This window comes from Triturus cristatus, chromosome 12 (assembly GCF_964204655.1).
Source record: "Triturus cristatus chromosome 12, aTriCri1.1, whole genome shotgun sequence".
Taxonomy (NCBI): Eukaryota; Metazoa; Chordata; class Amphibia; order Caudata; family Salamandridae; genus Triturus; species Triturus cristatus.
The window spans coordinates 101,070,074-101,087,328 of NC_140595.1; the positions used below are offsets into that span (position 1 = coordinate 101,070,074).

Here is a 17,255-nt window from a genome sequence, read left to right on the forward strand (position 1 = left end):
CAAGGAGGGTAATTCCGGGGGAATTTCCGAAAGGGAAGGGCGTACCCATTTTCTACAAGATCTAGAACCCAGAGGTCTGAAGTGACCGATTCCCAATCTTGTAGAAAATGGGTAAGCCGACCCCCCACAGGACCAACATGATCCAGAATGGTGGATCCAGGGCTGCTTTGCAGTGGTGGGAGGGATGGCGGAAGAGGAGTAGGAGAGATGCCGCCCTCGAGCACGACCTCTGATTCTGCCCCTGTAGCTCTTATACAGGGTGTTCTGTTGCTGTTGTTGCTGCTGCTCCTGGGGCTGCCTGTAGGTCCGAAAGGATGACCTTCCAAAGCCTCTGTACCTCCTAAAATAGCCCCTAGGTTGTGACTGCAAACCCAGAGATTTGGCTGTGGCTTTACTTTCCTTAAATCTCTCTAGTGCAGCATCAGCCTTTTTTCCAAAAAGCCTAGAACTATCAAAAGGCAGGTCCAGAAGCGTTGCCTGCACACCAGGGGAGAACTCAGATGATTTCAGCCACGCACTCCTCCTCGATCGAAAAGACTTCCTCCTGCAGGAGAAGGTGGTCCTCCGAGCAAGTACCTTGACAAGGAGGGTAATTCCGGGGGAATTCCCGAAAGGGAAGGGCGTACCCATTTTCTACAAGATCTAGAACCCAGAGGTCTGAAGTGACCGATTCCCAATCTTGTAGAAAATGGGTAAGCCGACCCCCCACAGGACCAACATGATCCAGAATGGTGGATCCAGGGCTGCTTTGCAGTGGTGGGAGGGATGGAGGAAGAGGAGGAGGAGAGATGCCGACCTCGAGCACAACCTCTGATTCTGCCCCTGTAGCTCTTATACAGGGTGTTCTGTTGCTGTTGTTGCTGCTGCTGCTGCTGGGGCTGCCTGTAGGTCCGAAAGGATGACCTTCCAAAGCCTCTGTACCTCCTAAAAGAGCCCCTAGGTTGTGACTGCAAACCCAGAGATTTGCCCGTGGCTTTACTTTCCTTAAATCTCTCTAGTGCAGCATCAGCCTTTTTTCCAAAAAGCCCAGAACAGTCAAAAGGCAGGTCCAGAAGCGTTGCCTGCACACCAGGGGAGAACTCAGATGATTTCACCCACGCACTCCTCCTTGTGGCAATAGAAGAACCCATAATTTTGGCAACAGAGTCCGCAGTATCCAGGCCACTCTGGATAACCTGACGTGCAGCCGCCTGAGTGTTTGACAGCACCTCATTAAAGTTCTGTCTGTCCTCCTCTGATAACTTAGGGGCCAGTTGTTTAGGGGAATCCATGAGAGCATGGATATAACGGCCCAAAAGACAGGTGGCATTAGTCGATTTTAAGGCCATACTGGCAGAGAAGACTTTTTTGGATGATTGGTCAAGTTTTTTAGCATCCCCGTCACTAGGGACCTGAGGAAAGGCACCTGAAGACCTCTTAGAGCAAGCAGCCTGAACCACCAGACTTTCCGGAGAAGGATGGGAGGTGAGAAAGTCTGGATCACCTGGAGCCGCCCTGTACCTTCTAGCCACAGTTTTAGAGACCGCAGGAGCTGAAAAGGGCTTTCGCCATACCTCCAAGACTGGTTCAGTGATGGCCTCATTAAATGGTAGTAAGGGCTCTGTCACAGTGGAGGGAGAATGTAAAACCTCAGTGAGGATGTTTGGCTTGAATTCAGCAGTTGGTAGCTGTAGATCCAAAAGCTCCGCTGCTTTTCTAATAACCGTGTGGTAGGGGGCCACATCTTTAGAGGGAGTATCAGCTGGAGGAGTAATCTCCCACTCTGGTGATATATCCAAGCCACTAGCCTCTTTCAACTCTTCAAACAAATCATCAGACTCCATGAGCTCGCCCTCTTTCATCTCCTCAACCTGGTACCTTTGCTCTTCCAGGACTCTTTGATCTTCCCGCCTGGACCTAATCCTCATGACCGGCGTCGGCGCCGCCGTAACCGACTCGAACACAGATCCGGAGGAGCAGCCGGAGTCGAACGAGGTCGAGCTGGAGCCGGTGAAGATGGAAGCGGCGTCGATGTCCTCGGCGCCGGGAAATGCCAAGACGGCGTCGCCAGGAAAAAAGGCATAAATGGAGCCTGAGCGTAGCCTTGAGGAACCCCCAAGTTGAAAGCCATTGGACCCATGGGCCCCGAAGGTGCTCCAGAGAGGTACATCGCTCTAGTGAAGACTCCTTTCATCGCTTTCAAATAATGTGATGGATCTTGTCCTGGGCCTGGAAAGGGGGGGATATGGCTCTGAGCCATAACCGGACTCAGGCCAATCGGCGCCGACGGTGGAGCCAGTGGAGTCGAAGACTCATCAGGAGCCGGAGCTTTTTCAACTGGAGCTGGAGAATGTGCCGGCATGGGAGACGGAGCTGGAGAGTGCTCCGGTGAAGCCGCAGGAGAGGTCAGGCAAACAGGAGAAGCAGGAATTGAGACAGGAGAGTGAGACACAAAGTCCTTACGAGTAGGCAAAGTCGATCTGGGAGCCGCTTCTTTATCCGAACGGTGTCGAGAACCATGCCTCTTCTTCTTTTTATGCTTCTTGGACTAAGAAGCATGCCCCGACGTCTACTTCGACCTCGATCTGGATCGTCTTCGACCTCTCTTCTCTTTTTTCATCCTTGCAATAAACAACTTGGCTTCTCTTTCTTTTAAGGCCTTACTACTCATTTTTCGACAGCAAGAGCATCCCTCGACGTCGTGATCCGACAGGCACCAGACACAGTCCTTGTGCGGATCCGTAATGCACATGTGCTTAGCACACTCCCTGCTTGGCTTGAATCCGGACTTCTTTGTCGACATCTTTAACAAGAAGCAAGAAGAAAGAGAGACACCAGCAGAAAACACAAAGAAACTAGCCAAAGCTACGGAGAGTCCCAGAAAACCGTTAGTCGACGGCGCGGAAAAAAGGGAACTGACGTCATCACGCCAACGAGGTCTTCTTATGGATCCAGTGACGTCAGCGGAGCCGCGAGCGGAGCCGTGCTTCTGTGACGTCATCCTCGTCGGCGTGGAGAGCTACGAAAGTTTCCGAATGTTGCTGGCGCAGGGGATATTCACAAGGTGAGGAATCCACTGGCAGATGTATTCATCAGAATTAACATTCAAAATAAAGACTACTTAGTCACAGTGCCTTCAGTAACAGGCTGGGACAAGGGACATATTAGCACCGTAAATACACAAATCACTAGTCTCCAGTGAACCAACCAGGATTCAAATCTGCGACTCTCTAGGTAGACACACTATCTGAATTATCACATAATCCAATTAAGGTTTCATAACGTAGAAGTTCATTTCTCACAGCTTAGTTTAACTAACATTTATTTTTCATTTAAGGTATGTGTGTTATTTTAAAGGCATTTATCTGAAGATAAAAAATAAGTGTTACAAAACATTTTGTCCTTTATGCAAGACTTTTATATTGCCCCCACACTAACTGCCCCCCATGGCACTCAGAATCACACTTCCTGTACTTTCTGTTTTTTATGTACTTCAACCACTGTTCACATGATAGCTAATAAGTGTTCCAGAACCATGGCAAATGGCATACTCTATGCAGTTTGCCCAGAATGCTACTTTATAGACAACCATTTAACTGAAAGAGCATCTCTTTCTTAGTGTTATCTACATGTTGGACACCACCTTTGAAATAGGATTTGAGCTTTCCTCAACCATCTCCATTAGAATGTGTTAATGAGGAGAAGCAATAGTGGGTGCTACATCAGGGCAAACCTCCATGTGTTTTTGGACACTTTATTACAGAATTTGTACTTGCAAATGCACAATTTCCGACTCATTTATAAACAAATTCTCAGGTAGAGAACCCCCAATCCCCCTGGGAAAGGTCAAGCTCGTTCATTCCATCTGCTTGCACGCCAATGTTCATTAACTGGTCTTACGCCTCACCACTTTCAAATTCCACCAGCCACTACTGTTTGCGACCCTAGTGTACAATAAAGACTGATTAAACAAATGCTACGTTTGGGACCTATATATGTAAAAAAGGCCAATAAGAACTTGTGACCAGAAACCTCTGTTCATCTTTATAAAAGGTTTATTCAATAAAGATCGGATATGGGCTAAATCCCCATCTCCTAAATGGCAAATACAAAGGCTGTTCTGCTCAAGAGGCAAGGACAACCTTTGTTTCGAGACTGACTTTGCATCCACCAGTTACTGGCTCTTCCAATGATGTCCTGCTTTCCAAGCTTGTGGGTCTAAGGCTTTCCCTCAGCTCAGGTGCAAGACTGTAGTGAGGACCACCATCCAAAACTGTACTGTAAAGCTACAGTATATAAACTCCCTAAAAAAAAATAAACATATATGCGTGTACCCTTTTCTGGTTCTAAAGCAATTTTATACAAACAAGTTCGACTTGAATATTAATAATCAACACCAGTTGTTCATTTTCTTAAACGAAGTTCTAAAAAATTGTGGGCTTTGTTTGTTCCAGGTTAACAATGTGCATCTGTGATGTTTGATACTTAAAGGCAGTTCTTCAGATGCTCCACACACCATTAGCCGTACAATACTGGGTTCAGGATTTCTTCCATATTCCTCGAACACGGTCCTGCATTAGAATTAATTGCATCCTGACATGGCCTCAGTCTGTCGATTCCAGAACACTTTCGCTCAAAGCCAAGTCCCAATAGTGCTCAGCTCCATGCTTCTTAAAATGCTCCCTTGCCATGTTCTCTGTTGGGCACTGCTTGAATTTCATGTCACCGAAGCTACGCTCTTTTACCGTACCCTGAAGAAGAAAGAAAATAAGGGTGTGTTGACGTTACTCTGCATCGACTATGCTCCTTAAGGAAAAATACATATCTTAGACAATTACTTGCACAGATCAAACAATCAATGACATCACAGCTGTATGAACTCTCCTTCAGTTACAAGTCAATCTCCGTATATAAATATTTCCAAATCAGATTTTATTCCAAAATTGCTGAATAAGTGAGTTCCAAAACAATATGGGCAAACATGCGGTAATTATACAAAGCTTCAAGCAGATTGTTAAGCATATTCCCCAATCCATTTCTTGTGAGAACAATTATACAGAAGATCCCCAAACTAAAGCTCACTTTCACCTTGTTCCATCAGGTGCGGCTCCTCTGGTATGTCAGAGGAGCGTGCCCCTCCAACCACCCAAGCCAGCAGCCGCAAAACTCGAAAAATAAATCGATAAAACAGTTTAATTATCGTTTTATTTTTTTTAAAGTCTTGGGGACGGCTCAGATGCCGATAGGCTGAAGGGGGAGGGTGGGGGGGGGGGGAGGGTGGGGGGGGTGGATGGGGTGTTTCCGCACTGCTGTCAGCACTGCATGTCTCCAACCTGAGCAAAATTGCCAGGTTGGAGACATGAAGGCACAGGCTCCCAGTTTCTCTGGGAGGGCAAATCAAGGGTGCTCAGGACAATCCTGATGCTGCTCTCATGCACAAGAGCAGTGTCTGGATTAGCCGCAGGGGAGCCTGTGCCATAAGTATGTGTGTATCTAACCAGAAGGTACACCACGTTCCAGGATCTTAGGGCCAAACAGGAAAGGAGGGAGCAATCAATTTATAATGCAGAATATATAAAAGCGCCAAGGGGTATGCACAGCAGTGCATACCCCTCAGCGTCCTTACATACTCTGCTGTAATCACTGCAGAGTATGCAAGTGCGCCTAGGTGTACACGCAGCAGTGCATTTAGTATATGGCAGCGCTATTTCTTAGTGCAAAAAGCATCCATTTTTGGGCGCGCTGTGCGCTAAGGAAATAGTGCCAAATGACCACTCCAGCCCATCGCAGAGTTCTGCGGAATTTTAATGTACTTCAGCAGAATCAAATTCCCCCCACCACCAATATAAATATCACTGAGAGATATTCTGCGAATATAGTTTTACAGAATTCAGGCAGGCATCAGTGCACTTACCTCCCAAACTAGTGTGCATTTGTTGATTTTTTTTGCTGCTTCTTCGTCTGACTCGTCATCGTCTGAAACCAAACGTATTTTAAATCAGGCATTGTACAGTGGTTTAAAGTGCACATCAGTGTTCATCTTTTTAAAGAAATAAATAAAAAAAGAATCAAAGAGATCATTTAATGAGATATTTCACCTTCAAACCCATACTTGTATCCGTTTTCACTGCGCAGACAGACAGCTGCACACTGTCACCATCATGTAATAATACACACCATACATGGTTATTGTTTTATCCCTCAAAACCGAATTCCTCTTAATTTTGCCCCCCAGCCAATCTACAATCAACTTCGAGTGGATGCAGCACCTAACGCCACTCAACGGCCAACCCCTCATCAATAACTCTGGACAATAAGCTAAACATGCAGAAAAACATCAGTGCCGCGACTAAAGGAGCAAATTTTCACATGAACACCCTGAGGAGACTGAAACCCTTCCTGCCCGCACAGGACTTCAAACAAGCAGTTCAAGCTCCAGTAATCCCCAGAGTGGAGTATAGGAATGTCGCTCTCTGAGGCCTTCCCTGATAGACGACGGCCCCTCTAAGAGCCTCAATCAACGCAGCTGTTAGACTCATCACAGGCTCTAAAAGAAACTGTCACATATCCCCTGACCTTCGTGCTCTCAACTGGCTACCTTTTGAGGCCAGAATCCACTTGAAAATAGCCTGCATGACGCACAAGACACTACATCACAATACTCCGAGATACCTAGTTGAGAAACTGGTATTATCAGGTGCTAATAGAACCACCAGGAGCTCCTATAATCTTCCTTCTAAAACCACAACATTTTACCAAGAAAAATAACATACAGCCGGACCTTCTCAGGAATGGCTCACAGGATTTGGAATGCATTGCCCCCAGAAACAAGACAGAACCCGTCCACAGCATTTTTAAAAAGAGAAGTAAAATCGATTCTCTTGGCCAAATTTACTTGAACTATTTATACAACTGTGTATACATTTGCCAATCTGCTATAGTTACTACTTTTGTATTAGACTAACCTATATTATTTTTATGTGTATCTTTGTCACCTATATTTTCCCTGTAAAGTGCTCGGATAACCGCAAGGGTCTTGTTCGCGCTATACAAAGCTTTCAAAATAAAATACATAAAAGAATCCCTCTACAAGGGGCATTGAGCTCACCATATAAAGATGCGAGCCAGAAACTCAATTAGATCAGTGAGCTGTCCTGACCAGTCGACCATAAAACTGACATACAGAATGAAGTTTGAACACTTGAGGTATTTAACTGTTCCTCTATTCCAAAGACACCGCTGCAGGACGTCTGTTACACTCTTCTTGGAATGGCGTGATGCAGCTATGGGGGGCTTGAGCCCTACAACGCTTCTCAAACGGAGCTGCAGGTCTTCAATTTCATCTCTGTGGGTTATCATCATCAGTTTTATTTTTAACTTTCACTAGTCCAAACGCTTAACATATGGCAAGATTATAATTTTGTTAACTACCCAGAAGGAAATGTACGTTTAAAAAATATATATATAATAATATACAGCACTCTTTAAATTCGAACAGGACCAAGAAAAACACAGTAAAGATCTCCTTTCAAGCTTCTCTCCACGGATTCTCTCGGGCTGACTTTTGTGGACTTTCACCCACTTCACCAGTCAAGGTTGCCAGGCTCATCATGGTGAGCAGGGCACCACAGTCTCGAAAAACAGCTCTTGGGAACTTTACATATAAGGCGTTATAGGTGATGAAAATAGTCACGAAAACGGATAGTGTGGCATAGGCCACAAAAAACATAGTTCGTCCATTGAGTATTTCACCGTGGTCTTCTGATAGTATACTTTACATGGCTAGGTTTCAGTCCCAGTGGTTCAAATATACCACCGACGAGATTTAGAGTGGATTTTGCATATTTGAATTCAACAACAATGTTAATTTCCAGGCACATTACTTTTACTTCATCTGTACAGTGTCGGGTAAAGGGGATGATGAGCAATTGTGTTTTCCATCATCACACATTCTAAGTAACATTTTGTAACCTCCCACAAAATAAAAATGTGTAAATAATTTAACAAACTAAAACTAAAATGCTGTAGTTTCATTAAAAATGAAACCAAATTTTAATAGGTAGTCATTACGACTTGAACATGACTAATTATTAAAATTAATTATTTCTTGATACAACTTGTCAATAGTTATTATGTATGTCTCACGGTTTGCGATGTTACAGAGAAGAGGAAGAGAGCGAGAGAACATTTCTAGCTGATTCTCTTTGAAGTAACACCTTTTTGTGCAGAGTTCACATGACCCAATTACAAGTTATTACATAAACCTGCAATATCCGATTACCTTGAAAAGAGGGTTTCTCATCCAGACTGAAATATATCTTTGATAAGTAGGTAAGTGATATGCATGGGGGGGGGGGGTGTAGACTTAATTTCAGTGTTTGGCAGTCTTTGAGAGAAGGTTTCTTGCCGGTAGTTTTATTTCCAGATTTTTTAGTTGTTACATCTATTAAATGTTTAGAGGCAACTGGTTTGCAAAAGTTAGGGAGTGATATTGGATGGTGTTATGTCAATGGACAATATTAACAACCCAGTTGCATATATCAATTCACTCAAAACCTTCATTTGTATAAAACCTCTACTATGGTCGATTAAGAGGATCATGACTGAATGCTTCCATATTTCCTCTTGCTGCCACCTTTGATGGTGACGTTTTTGTGACAAGGACAATAAAGTATCTATCATCCCCGATGAGGTGGCTGGTGCCAGTAGCCTCTTAAAGCTGGAGCCATGCTACTGCTAAGCAACATAAATGCGGCCACAGATCATCCAAGCTCGTGGAAATAGATCATGATCACAGATAACGTTTTCAGTGGACAACTTGGTGACATTACAGTCCATTCAGTTTGTAGGAAGCTGGCTCTATATATGGTATTGTCACTGGGTGGTTGTACTGTGTACAGAGTTCAGAGGTTCCCCAAAAGTGTACAGGGCTCAATTTAAAACCCAAAGTGCTCTATTAGTGGTAGTGTGGGCGAGCGGCCTTAGGCCAAACACAGAGGAGTGTAAGAGATTTACTGCACAACATTGACCAATAATGGACACACGACTCAAGAAGATCCACATACATTTTTAGAAAAATAAGCTTTGTTTGTACTTTAAGGCCAAGATCTTCGTAATAAGGTAAGTGCATTTTTAAATAACAGTACTTTTCACTTTCAAAAGTCGACACAAAATTTCTGAAGTTAAATTTTATCCTATGGAAGAAAACAATAATGTGGTTAAACTGGTAATTATCAGACTTACAGTTCCAGTCTTCAGGACCAAAGGTCAGAAAAGGGCAAGTGCCATGCCTGCAGCCTCTTTTCCGTCACAGGAATACTCAGTGAGAAGTATTGAGCGCCCGATGTCAAAACTGCACCCTGCACCTGGCCACCCCTGCCCCGCTGGTGGTGTATGTTTGGTGCTGTTTGGTGCTCCTTTGTGCGCCCCCCCCCAGTGCTTATCCTAACCTCCAAAGCTTGGCCCCTGCAACCGATCTCGGATTTTGACCTCTGCCCCTGTGCCGCTGTTGGTGTAGTTTTGGTATTTACCCAATCCTTGGCCCTTGCTGACTTTTGGCTCCGCAGACTGGGATTGTAAGTGCAATACATACCTATTTAAGCACAATACAGTTTTTCCCATAGGATAGCATTAGACAGTGTGAAAACCTTTTTAAATGTCGATTTTTCAAAGTGAAAAGTATTTTAAATTAAAACCTTACCTGATTACGAAGACCTGGGTCTTTAAATAAAGTACAAAGTATAATTTTATAAAATTGGTCTGGATCCCCTTCTTGAGTTGTGTGTCCACATTATTGATCACCATTGTGTAATGTCTTACACTTCTCTGTGTTCGGCCTAATGCTGCTCGCCCACACTGCCCCTAATAGAGCACTTTGGGTTTTACATTGAGCCCTGTACACTTTTGGGGAACTCCTTGACTCTGTGCAGGGTATTACCACCTGGTGGCAATATCTTATACAGAGCCCAATAAAATAATTTTAACACAAAACCATGAGTGGAATAATGAATAATTGAAAATATATATTTTTTTTAATTGAGGAGGAGTTCAGAGAATCAATTAAAGACATTGCCTCAGCATTTGTATAGAAACCATTAGAACCAAAGACAAGAGTGTAATAAGTATGGATGCCAAAAGATACAGGAGTGTCAGCGGGTACGTCACAGCTCAGGGTTGGTAGAGAAGTCAGTTATTCATCATAAATCACCATGATGATTCATCAAGGCCACTAAGAGATGTAAGAAGGATAAGTTACTTACCTGTAATCCTAGTTCACTTCAAGGGGTATACTCCATGTCATAAGCACTGAATAGTCCTGCCCATGTGCAGGGACCCCAGTGCATATACAATATATATATTTAGATGGTGTCGATGTTTTGGGGTGCAGCCACGAACATCCCTTAGAGCACCCACCCCAATAGTGTCCGGCGATTTTGGTGGCAAGTTTTGGACTAACTACAAACATTGTGGTAACGCCTGGACACACCGCATGCCCGAGATCTGTCCGGCCGCTATCTAGTGGACTGCGACTTCGTGTGGACATGCTGCATACTTAGGCGGTATGCACGGACCTTTTCCGGGATTTTCAGCGGTGGGGTGAGGAACACGGGGAGCTGCTACATCGCCCACGAGACAAATCAAGGTCCACGTGGGGAAGAAGGGAGAAGACACCGCCCACTGGGGTTAGTACTTACATTACGATGTCTGCTCCGTGCAAATCCATGTTCCTGAGTTTGTGCCTACCCAGCGCGAAGATACCAGCAGTATCCTGACCAATCGTAGCGGGATACATAGCTTTTAAACGTGGGCGGGAGAAGCACTTGTGAGATTCCTGGCAGCATCTGAGGAAGTTTTTAGATAAAACGAAACGCGTCATGCACAACGCCTGAATTAAAAGGAATTTGGCAGCTTACCTGGTGTCCCGTGGTGCTCTGTTTCCTCTGCAATGGTGAGGGATGTTGGTGTAGATATATATATATATATATATATATATATATATATATATATATATATATGTGTGTTTAGCCAAAAAAACATGTACGTAGTACCTTCAAACCTACATATATACAATATATGAATATACATAAACATAAACATGCAGCCTAAACAGGCTAAGCTGCCAAAATTGTATTGGATTTTTCATTTAAAATAAAAATACGTTTATATAGCATTTCTGTAAAAAAGAACATGCACTATTCTAGTGTTCCAACATAGCCTTTTATTTGCAAAGAAAAAGGCAAGTAATAGTAGGCAATTAGCCCATAGGCTGCATAGGTAAAACCACAACAGTAATAAACTGGTGCCGTGCCTTTAAGACCTCCAAGACCTCCCTGCTCCCATCATGCACCACAGGTGACAGTTAGGTCAGGTCTTTTTTACGGTGTACTAACATGTAGGAATCATGAAGCAAGAAAGAAAACGCTACTATACCACAGATATTCGTCCGGGGAGGTGGGCGGGTTGCTCATGTCTGATGAGTATACCCCTGGAAGAAAACTAGGATTACAGGTAAGTAACTTATCCTTCTCTTCCAGGGGATACTTATCAATAGGCATACGCACGGACTAGAATAACAAGCCCATACCCACCATCCTGCGGACTAACACCAATATAGTCACAGCAAAATACTCAAAGGATAAATTACCCAAACAGATTCCTTACAGAGGCTTGCCCAAACTGAACATCCGCCCGACTGTCAGTCTAAACAATAATGGCGAGTAAATGTGTGCAATGATCGGCTTGTGGCAGCTTTACAGATTCATGCGATTGGCACATTCCGGAGGAGGGCAGAGGTAGAGGCCTTTTCCATGGTGGAATGAGCCCTCGGTTTATCAGGGAGATGTTAATTAGCTAGCTGGTAAGACAGAGTAATATATGAGACTATCCATCTAGAGATGAATTGTTTGGAAGCTGAACAACCAGTACATATGGAACCATAAGTTCACAAACAGGTAGTATGATTTTCTTACAGTCTTGGTTATGTCTAGGTAGAACTTAAGAACCCTTTTGAGGTTTAGCGAATGCAAAGCACACTCTGGAGGACTTGAAGGGTTCGGAAAAAAAGTACGAAGAGTAATTGATTGGTAATATGAAAATCCGAGACCACTTTAAGCAAAAAAACTTGGATGAGTTCAAAGGACCACCCTGTATGCATGGAAAATAATAAGGTTCTTTACAACACAGAGCTTGTATCTTGCTCACTCTGCGAGCAGAAGTGATGGCCACTAAGAAAGCGGTCTTCCATGACAAATGTTCCACAGAAGCTTTATGAATTGGTTTGAATGGGGCACACATCAACTTAGCAAGAACAATATTCCGTTCCCATGGAGGGGGAAGGGGATCTGATTGGTGAATAGACCGCTTTAACCGTTCCAGAAAATCTTTGAACACAGGTATCTGAAAAAAAGAAACCTGCATGATAGATTTCCTGTATGCTGTAATAGCTGCTAAATGAACTTTGACAGAGTAAAACTGAAGTCCTGATGTGGCTAAACACAGAAGGTATAATAGAATTACCCATTCCTGCCCTAAAATAAGTACACATTATCATTATTAATGCACCATTAGTAAAATCGCTTCCATTTGAAAGCGTACGACTTTCTGGTGAATGGTCTTCTAGCCTCCTTAAGCATGTTCATAGTCTGCAGACAAACCTAGATGTCCATACTGGAGGACCTCAGGAGCCATGCCGTCAATCTCAGAGATGAGAATTTGGGGTGGAACACCTTCCCCCCCACCCCCCCCAAGTTTGGATAGCAAGTCCGGCCGGCAAGGCAACCTCCTGTGTGGGGTCTCGGATAGTTGAAGAAGATTCGGATACCACCAGTGGCGAGGCAACTCTGGTGCAATCAGTATCATTCTGGTCTTGTTGATTACCAGAGGAAAGAGCTGAATTGGTGGAAAGGCGTAAAGTACGGTCTACGACCTTTTGAACAAAAAGTGCTTTTAATCTAAAGCCTGGTTGGTGGAACCTGGATGTGAAGACGCAAAATTTTGCGTTTGTTGCATCCGCAAACAGGTTGAGGTCTGGAAAACCCCATTGTTGGAAGATGTCCTGTGCGACTTTGTCGTTTAGCACCCAGTCAGGGGAACAGTAGATTTGAATCTGAGCAAGTAACAATTCTGCACAATATTAAGTACCCATTTGTCTTTAGCAATTTTTCTCCACTCATCCAGGTGAAACATAATACTTCTCCCTACCGGAGTGGGCAACAGGGATGGGGAAGCTAGTGCTCACTGTTTTGGAGGTTGCTTTGCCGACGACAGTGTTGTTTTAGGGGCTCCCCTTCCTTGTCCTGGGTGACACTGGAGGTAATGCGACCTGGGCTGTTGTTGCTGAGTCCACCAGTGAGGGGCTTGAACCCTCTGTTGAAAAAACAGACGGTCATATGGTAGGTATTTGCATCGAAAATCCTTACATTTCTTTAGGCCGATCGCCTTCAAAGTGTCCAACTCCCTTCTCATCTTCGACATCTCATCATACTGGCATGAGTGCTGAACAAGGAGGTACCATTGAAGGGAAGGTTTAGAATTCTGCGTTGTGCTTCCGACTTCAGACCAGTGAGCCCTAACCAGGCCAAATGCCTAGCACAATTGCCATGGGAATACCCATGTGTTGCCAAATCGGAGGCATCCGCAACTGCACGGATTACCTGGTACGCAACAAGACCGCCTTCCTGTAATGTCTCATGAAAGTCTTGTTAGTCTTTCTTGGGAAGCTTATCAGTGAATCTAGCCGAGTCCCATAGAGACGGGTCATACCGCCCCAGGAGTGTTGAGGCACTAGCCACCTTCATGAAGGATGCCGAGGTATTGCACATTTTCTTACCCAGAGAGTCCATGGGCTTACTCTCCTTCTCGGAAGGCACTGAAAAGGATGCTGATCCAGGATGTGTTTTGCTGGCTGCTGCCACTATAACAGGATCCGGAGGTTGATCTGTTCTTAGAAACAGTGGATCCAGGTCTTGAGCCTTGTATTTTTTGGTGATGCGTTGAGGAGCAGACCCCACCGCAGCTGGAATTAAGAAGATTTGCAGGGCTGGTTCAAGCAGCCCAGGAACCAGAGGAAGCAATGGCCTTGCTGGGGATCTTTGATGCTGTGTCTCAAATATAACACATGAAGACTTAGTTGGTACAAGCATGTCAATGTTCAACTTATTGGCACCTCTGCAGAGGACTTCATTAAAGGTAACCATGTCGTCCAATGGAGATACCCGAGCCGGAGGAGTAGCCGACAAAGTTGATGAATAGTCTCTCACAAAAGAACGTGACAACATAGACCATGACGGAGATCTTCGTCTGCTTCTTCTTCTTGATCTGGAGGAATGACGAGATCTCGACTGTCTAAGTGGCATTCTAGAAGGGGCTCTTCGAGCTGGAGGAGATCTAGTTCTCCTTGGTGACCTATGTGGAGATCTCCCCGTAGACGCAGCAGGTGGTGGGTCAGCAGAGACCCTGGAAGGCAAATAAGTTTGTGAGAAGTCTGAGCCTGGTCTTCTAGGTGGAGGTCTCCAATGCCAAACACTCTGTAACCATCTGGGAGGTAGATTAACCGGAGGCGTCTGCTTCCCGTGAGCTGGAGATCCCTCTGGCGAGATTTGAATGATCTGGATACTTGGCGCAGAAGATACATCTCTCGACGTCGAATGTCTGGACCTAGATCTCTGCCTTGCCAGTACCTCCACAGACGATGAAGGGGGGGGGGGGGGGGGGGGTTGGCCCTCAACGTCATGATGTCTGTCCCCGACGTAGGAGTCTTGGAAGGCGAGGATAGTTTACACCGTTCCTTCACTGGGAAGACTGTCAAAATGTCCCTCGATGTCGTAAGCCGGACTGGAGCTGGTGACACCAATGGTGACACCCTCGACTTCGAACGTCTATGTGACTGAGGCGGGGTCCTCGACATCGACCGACGGGAGGAGGAGTCCTGGATACCAACCAATGCAGACATCAGTGTATGGCGACGCAGGAGGTTTTTTGACGTCGACCCAAGACCACTTTGACGTTAACTTGCACTTTTGCGGTCTCCCATCCTCAGAGCCTGAAGCAACACGTCTCAACGTCGATCGGTCCCTCTACGTCGTTGCATGCTGTGAATGTTTCGCTGACATCAACCGTGATGCCGAAGGAGAACAATCAGGTATCTGCCTTCTTTTTGATGCTGGAGAAGCAGAACATCGTCATTTTTTCTCTGACCTGTGTGATTTTTCATGAGAGGAGGTCTCTTTAAAAGCATGGGAGCTCCCAAGCCACTTTTTGATCCTTTTCCTCTCTCCAATAAGGCACGCAGGTTTATCTTCTCTCTGTCTCGAAGTGTTCTCTTGGAAAACTGCTGGCAATAGTAGCACTTCTCTGGATTGTGTGAGGATGGTAAACACACAATACAGACAGTGTGTGGGTCCTTTGTTCAATAAATGTCATTCTTGTGGGAAGATGGCAAAGCTGGCATTTCTGACAGGAAAAGTTCTTAAAATCATCAGAAAAGGTAGCCAGCAGCCAAAAAATGTCGAATGAAGTATGAAACAATTATCTGGAAACTAATTTCTGACTGGAAACAATCAAAAACTGACGAGCTCAATGCTCCAGGATCCTCACAGAAGGAGCCGGAAAAACAGAACTGACCTAACGGTTACCTGTGGTGCATAATGGAAGCAGGGAGGTATTGGAAGTCTTAAAGGCACGGTGCCAGTTTATTACTGTTGTGGTTTTATCTATGCAGCCTATGGGCTAATTGCCTGCTATTACTTGCCTTTTTCTTTGAAAATAAAAGGCTATGTTGGAACACTAGAGGAGTGCATGTTCCTTTTTACAGAAATGCTACATAAACTGATTTTTCTTTTAAATGAAACATCCAATGCACTTTTGGCAGCTTAGCCTGTTGAATGATTCTAGGCAGCATGTTTATGTATATATGTATGTTTGAAGGTACCACATACATTTTTTTTGGCTAAACATACATGTATATGTATTTTGTATATGCTTCAGGGTCCCCGCATGTGGGTGGGACTATTCAGTTATTATAACTATTGATGAGGATCCCCTGGAAGAGAATAGTTATGCCACAACTAAATGAGAGGCGTTGGCATGTTGGTAGACAGTAAACTACTTTAGGAGGCATTTGTGAGGAACAGAATTTATAGTGAAGATTGATCACTGGCCACAAGATGCATTCACAACCAAATGGCTAGTCCTGCTCTCTTTTAAAAAATAAATCACAATATGGTTGCTAATGTCATAATAGTGCAGTTTCGAAGTCGAATATAAGCGGGTGGGGGGAATTCCTGGCCAACAGCCTTTGTAGATTACCACTGACTGTTGGAACCGAGGTAGGGTGGATGATGTAATGGATGGTTGTCAGCACACAGTAAGTGATGGTTCCATTTCACATGATGAGTGAGAGAGTGCTTTCAAACAGGACCATGTTTTGATGGAGGTTTATCAACATGTAATATCGAGGGCCCATGAAAGGGACTTTGAAAGATGCGGTATAGGCATTCCTGAACGTGGGTGTACAACAGCCTTATGACGGAAACGGAAAATGTTACTCGCTGAGTAAGCATCTGTTCGTAGTCTGTAAAGCTGTACATTAACATGGTCAGCATACTCCTGCGATCCATTGTTGTGCTCTTACTTTGCAAGTTGTTTTTCTTCAAATAAAGTCTTTCGAGACAAGATGGACTGCGACTCCTTCCTTAGTTAACAATGCACATGAGCAGACTCCATGTTATATTGATTTTCTCACAGTGGGTGAGAGTAATATGAAGTGGTGAATACAGAAATTAGGGTGTACCTGTGCACTGGGAAAGGAGTTATTTTGAAAATGACGAAATCTGTGATCAGAGCCACACACTTCTGGGGAGGAGGGCAGGTGCATGTGAATCTACAGCACTATAGGCTATAAACAGATACTAACACAAGATGATGGACGGAGTGCTGAAACTTTTCAGACACTCACCCCCAGTCACAGATCTGGGTTGAATCCATCATCATTCTTTAGCTCACTTCGCCACCCCAGTTCAGACACAGCTATATGCAAATCAGTCATGACCCTGTGCTTCATGGGAACAGTCCAGCCTGAATTGCCAAGCCATGTCTTCCCTGGACCGAAAACAAGCATCCTAGGACCAGTTTTGGGCTAACAGCCCTCATCAGGAAGGCTAGCTTGAATCCAGTGGCAAAGTGAGTGTCTGAAAAGTTTCAACGCTCCGTCCATCATCTCCTTGTGTTTGCTTTATCAACAGATACTCACAGGGTAAACAACACGTTCGATGCTCTGC

General features: G+C 44.6%; 1 protein-coding gene across 2 annotated transcripts in view; it reads right to left on the reverse strand.

Moving 5' to 3' along the window:
• Positions 1-4,016: 4,016 nt before the first annotated feature.
• The window catches only part of PRPF3 (pre-mRNA processing factor 3), a 102,535-nt gene continuing 89,296 nt past the window's right edge, over positions 4,017-17,255 (reverse strand). For both annotated transcript variants that reach the window (XM_085639345.1, XM_085639344.1), the window contains exons 16-17: positions 5,894-5,955; positions 4,017-4,730 (exon numbers count right to left, since the gene is read on the reverse strand). In XM_085639345.1, coding sequence (XP_085495471.1) covers positions 4,584-4,730; positions 5,894-5,955 — 209 coding nt within the window. In that variant the 3' untranslated portion in view covers positions 4,017-4,583. The remainder of the gene's footprint in view (positions 4,731-5,893; positions 5,956-17,255) is intronic.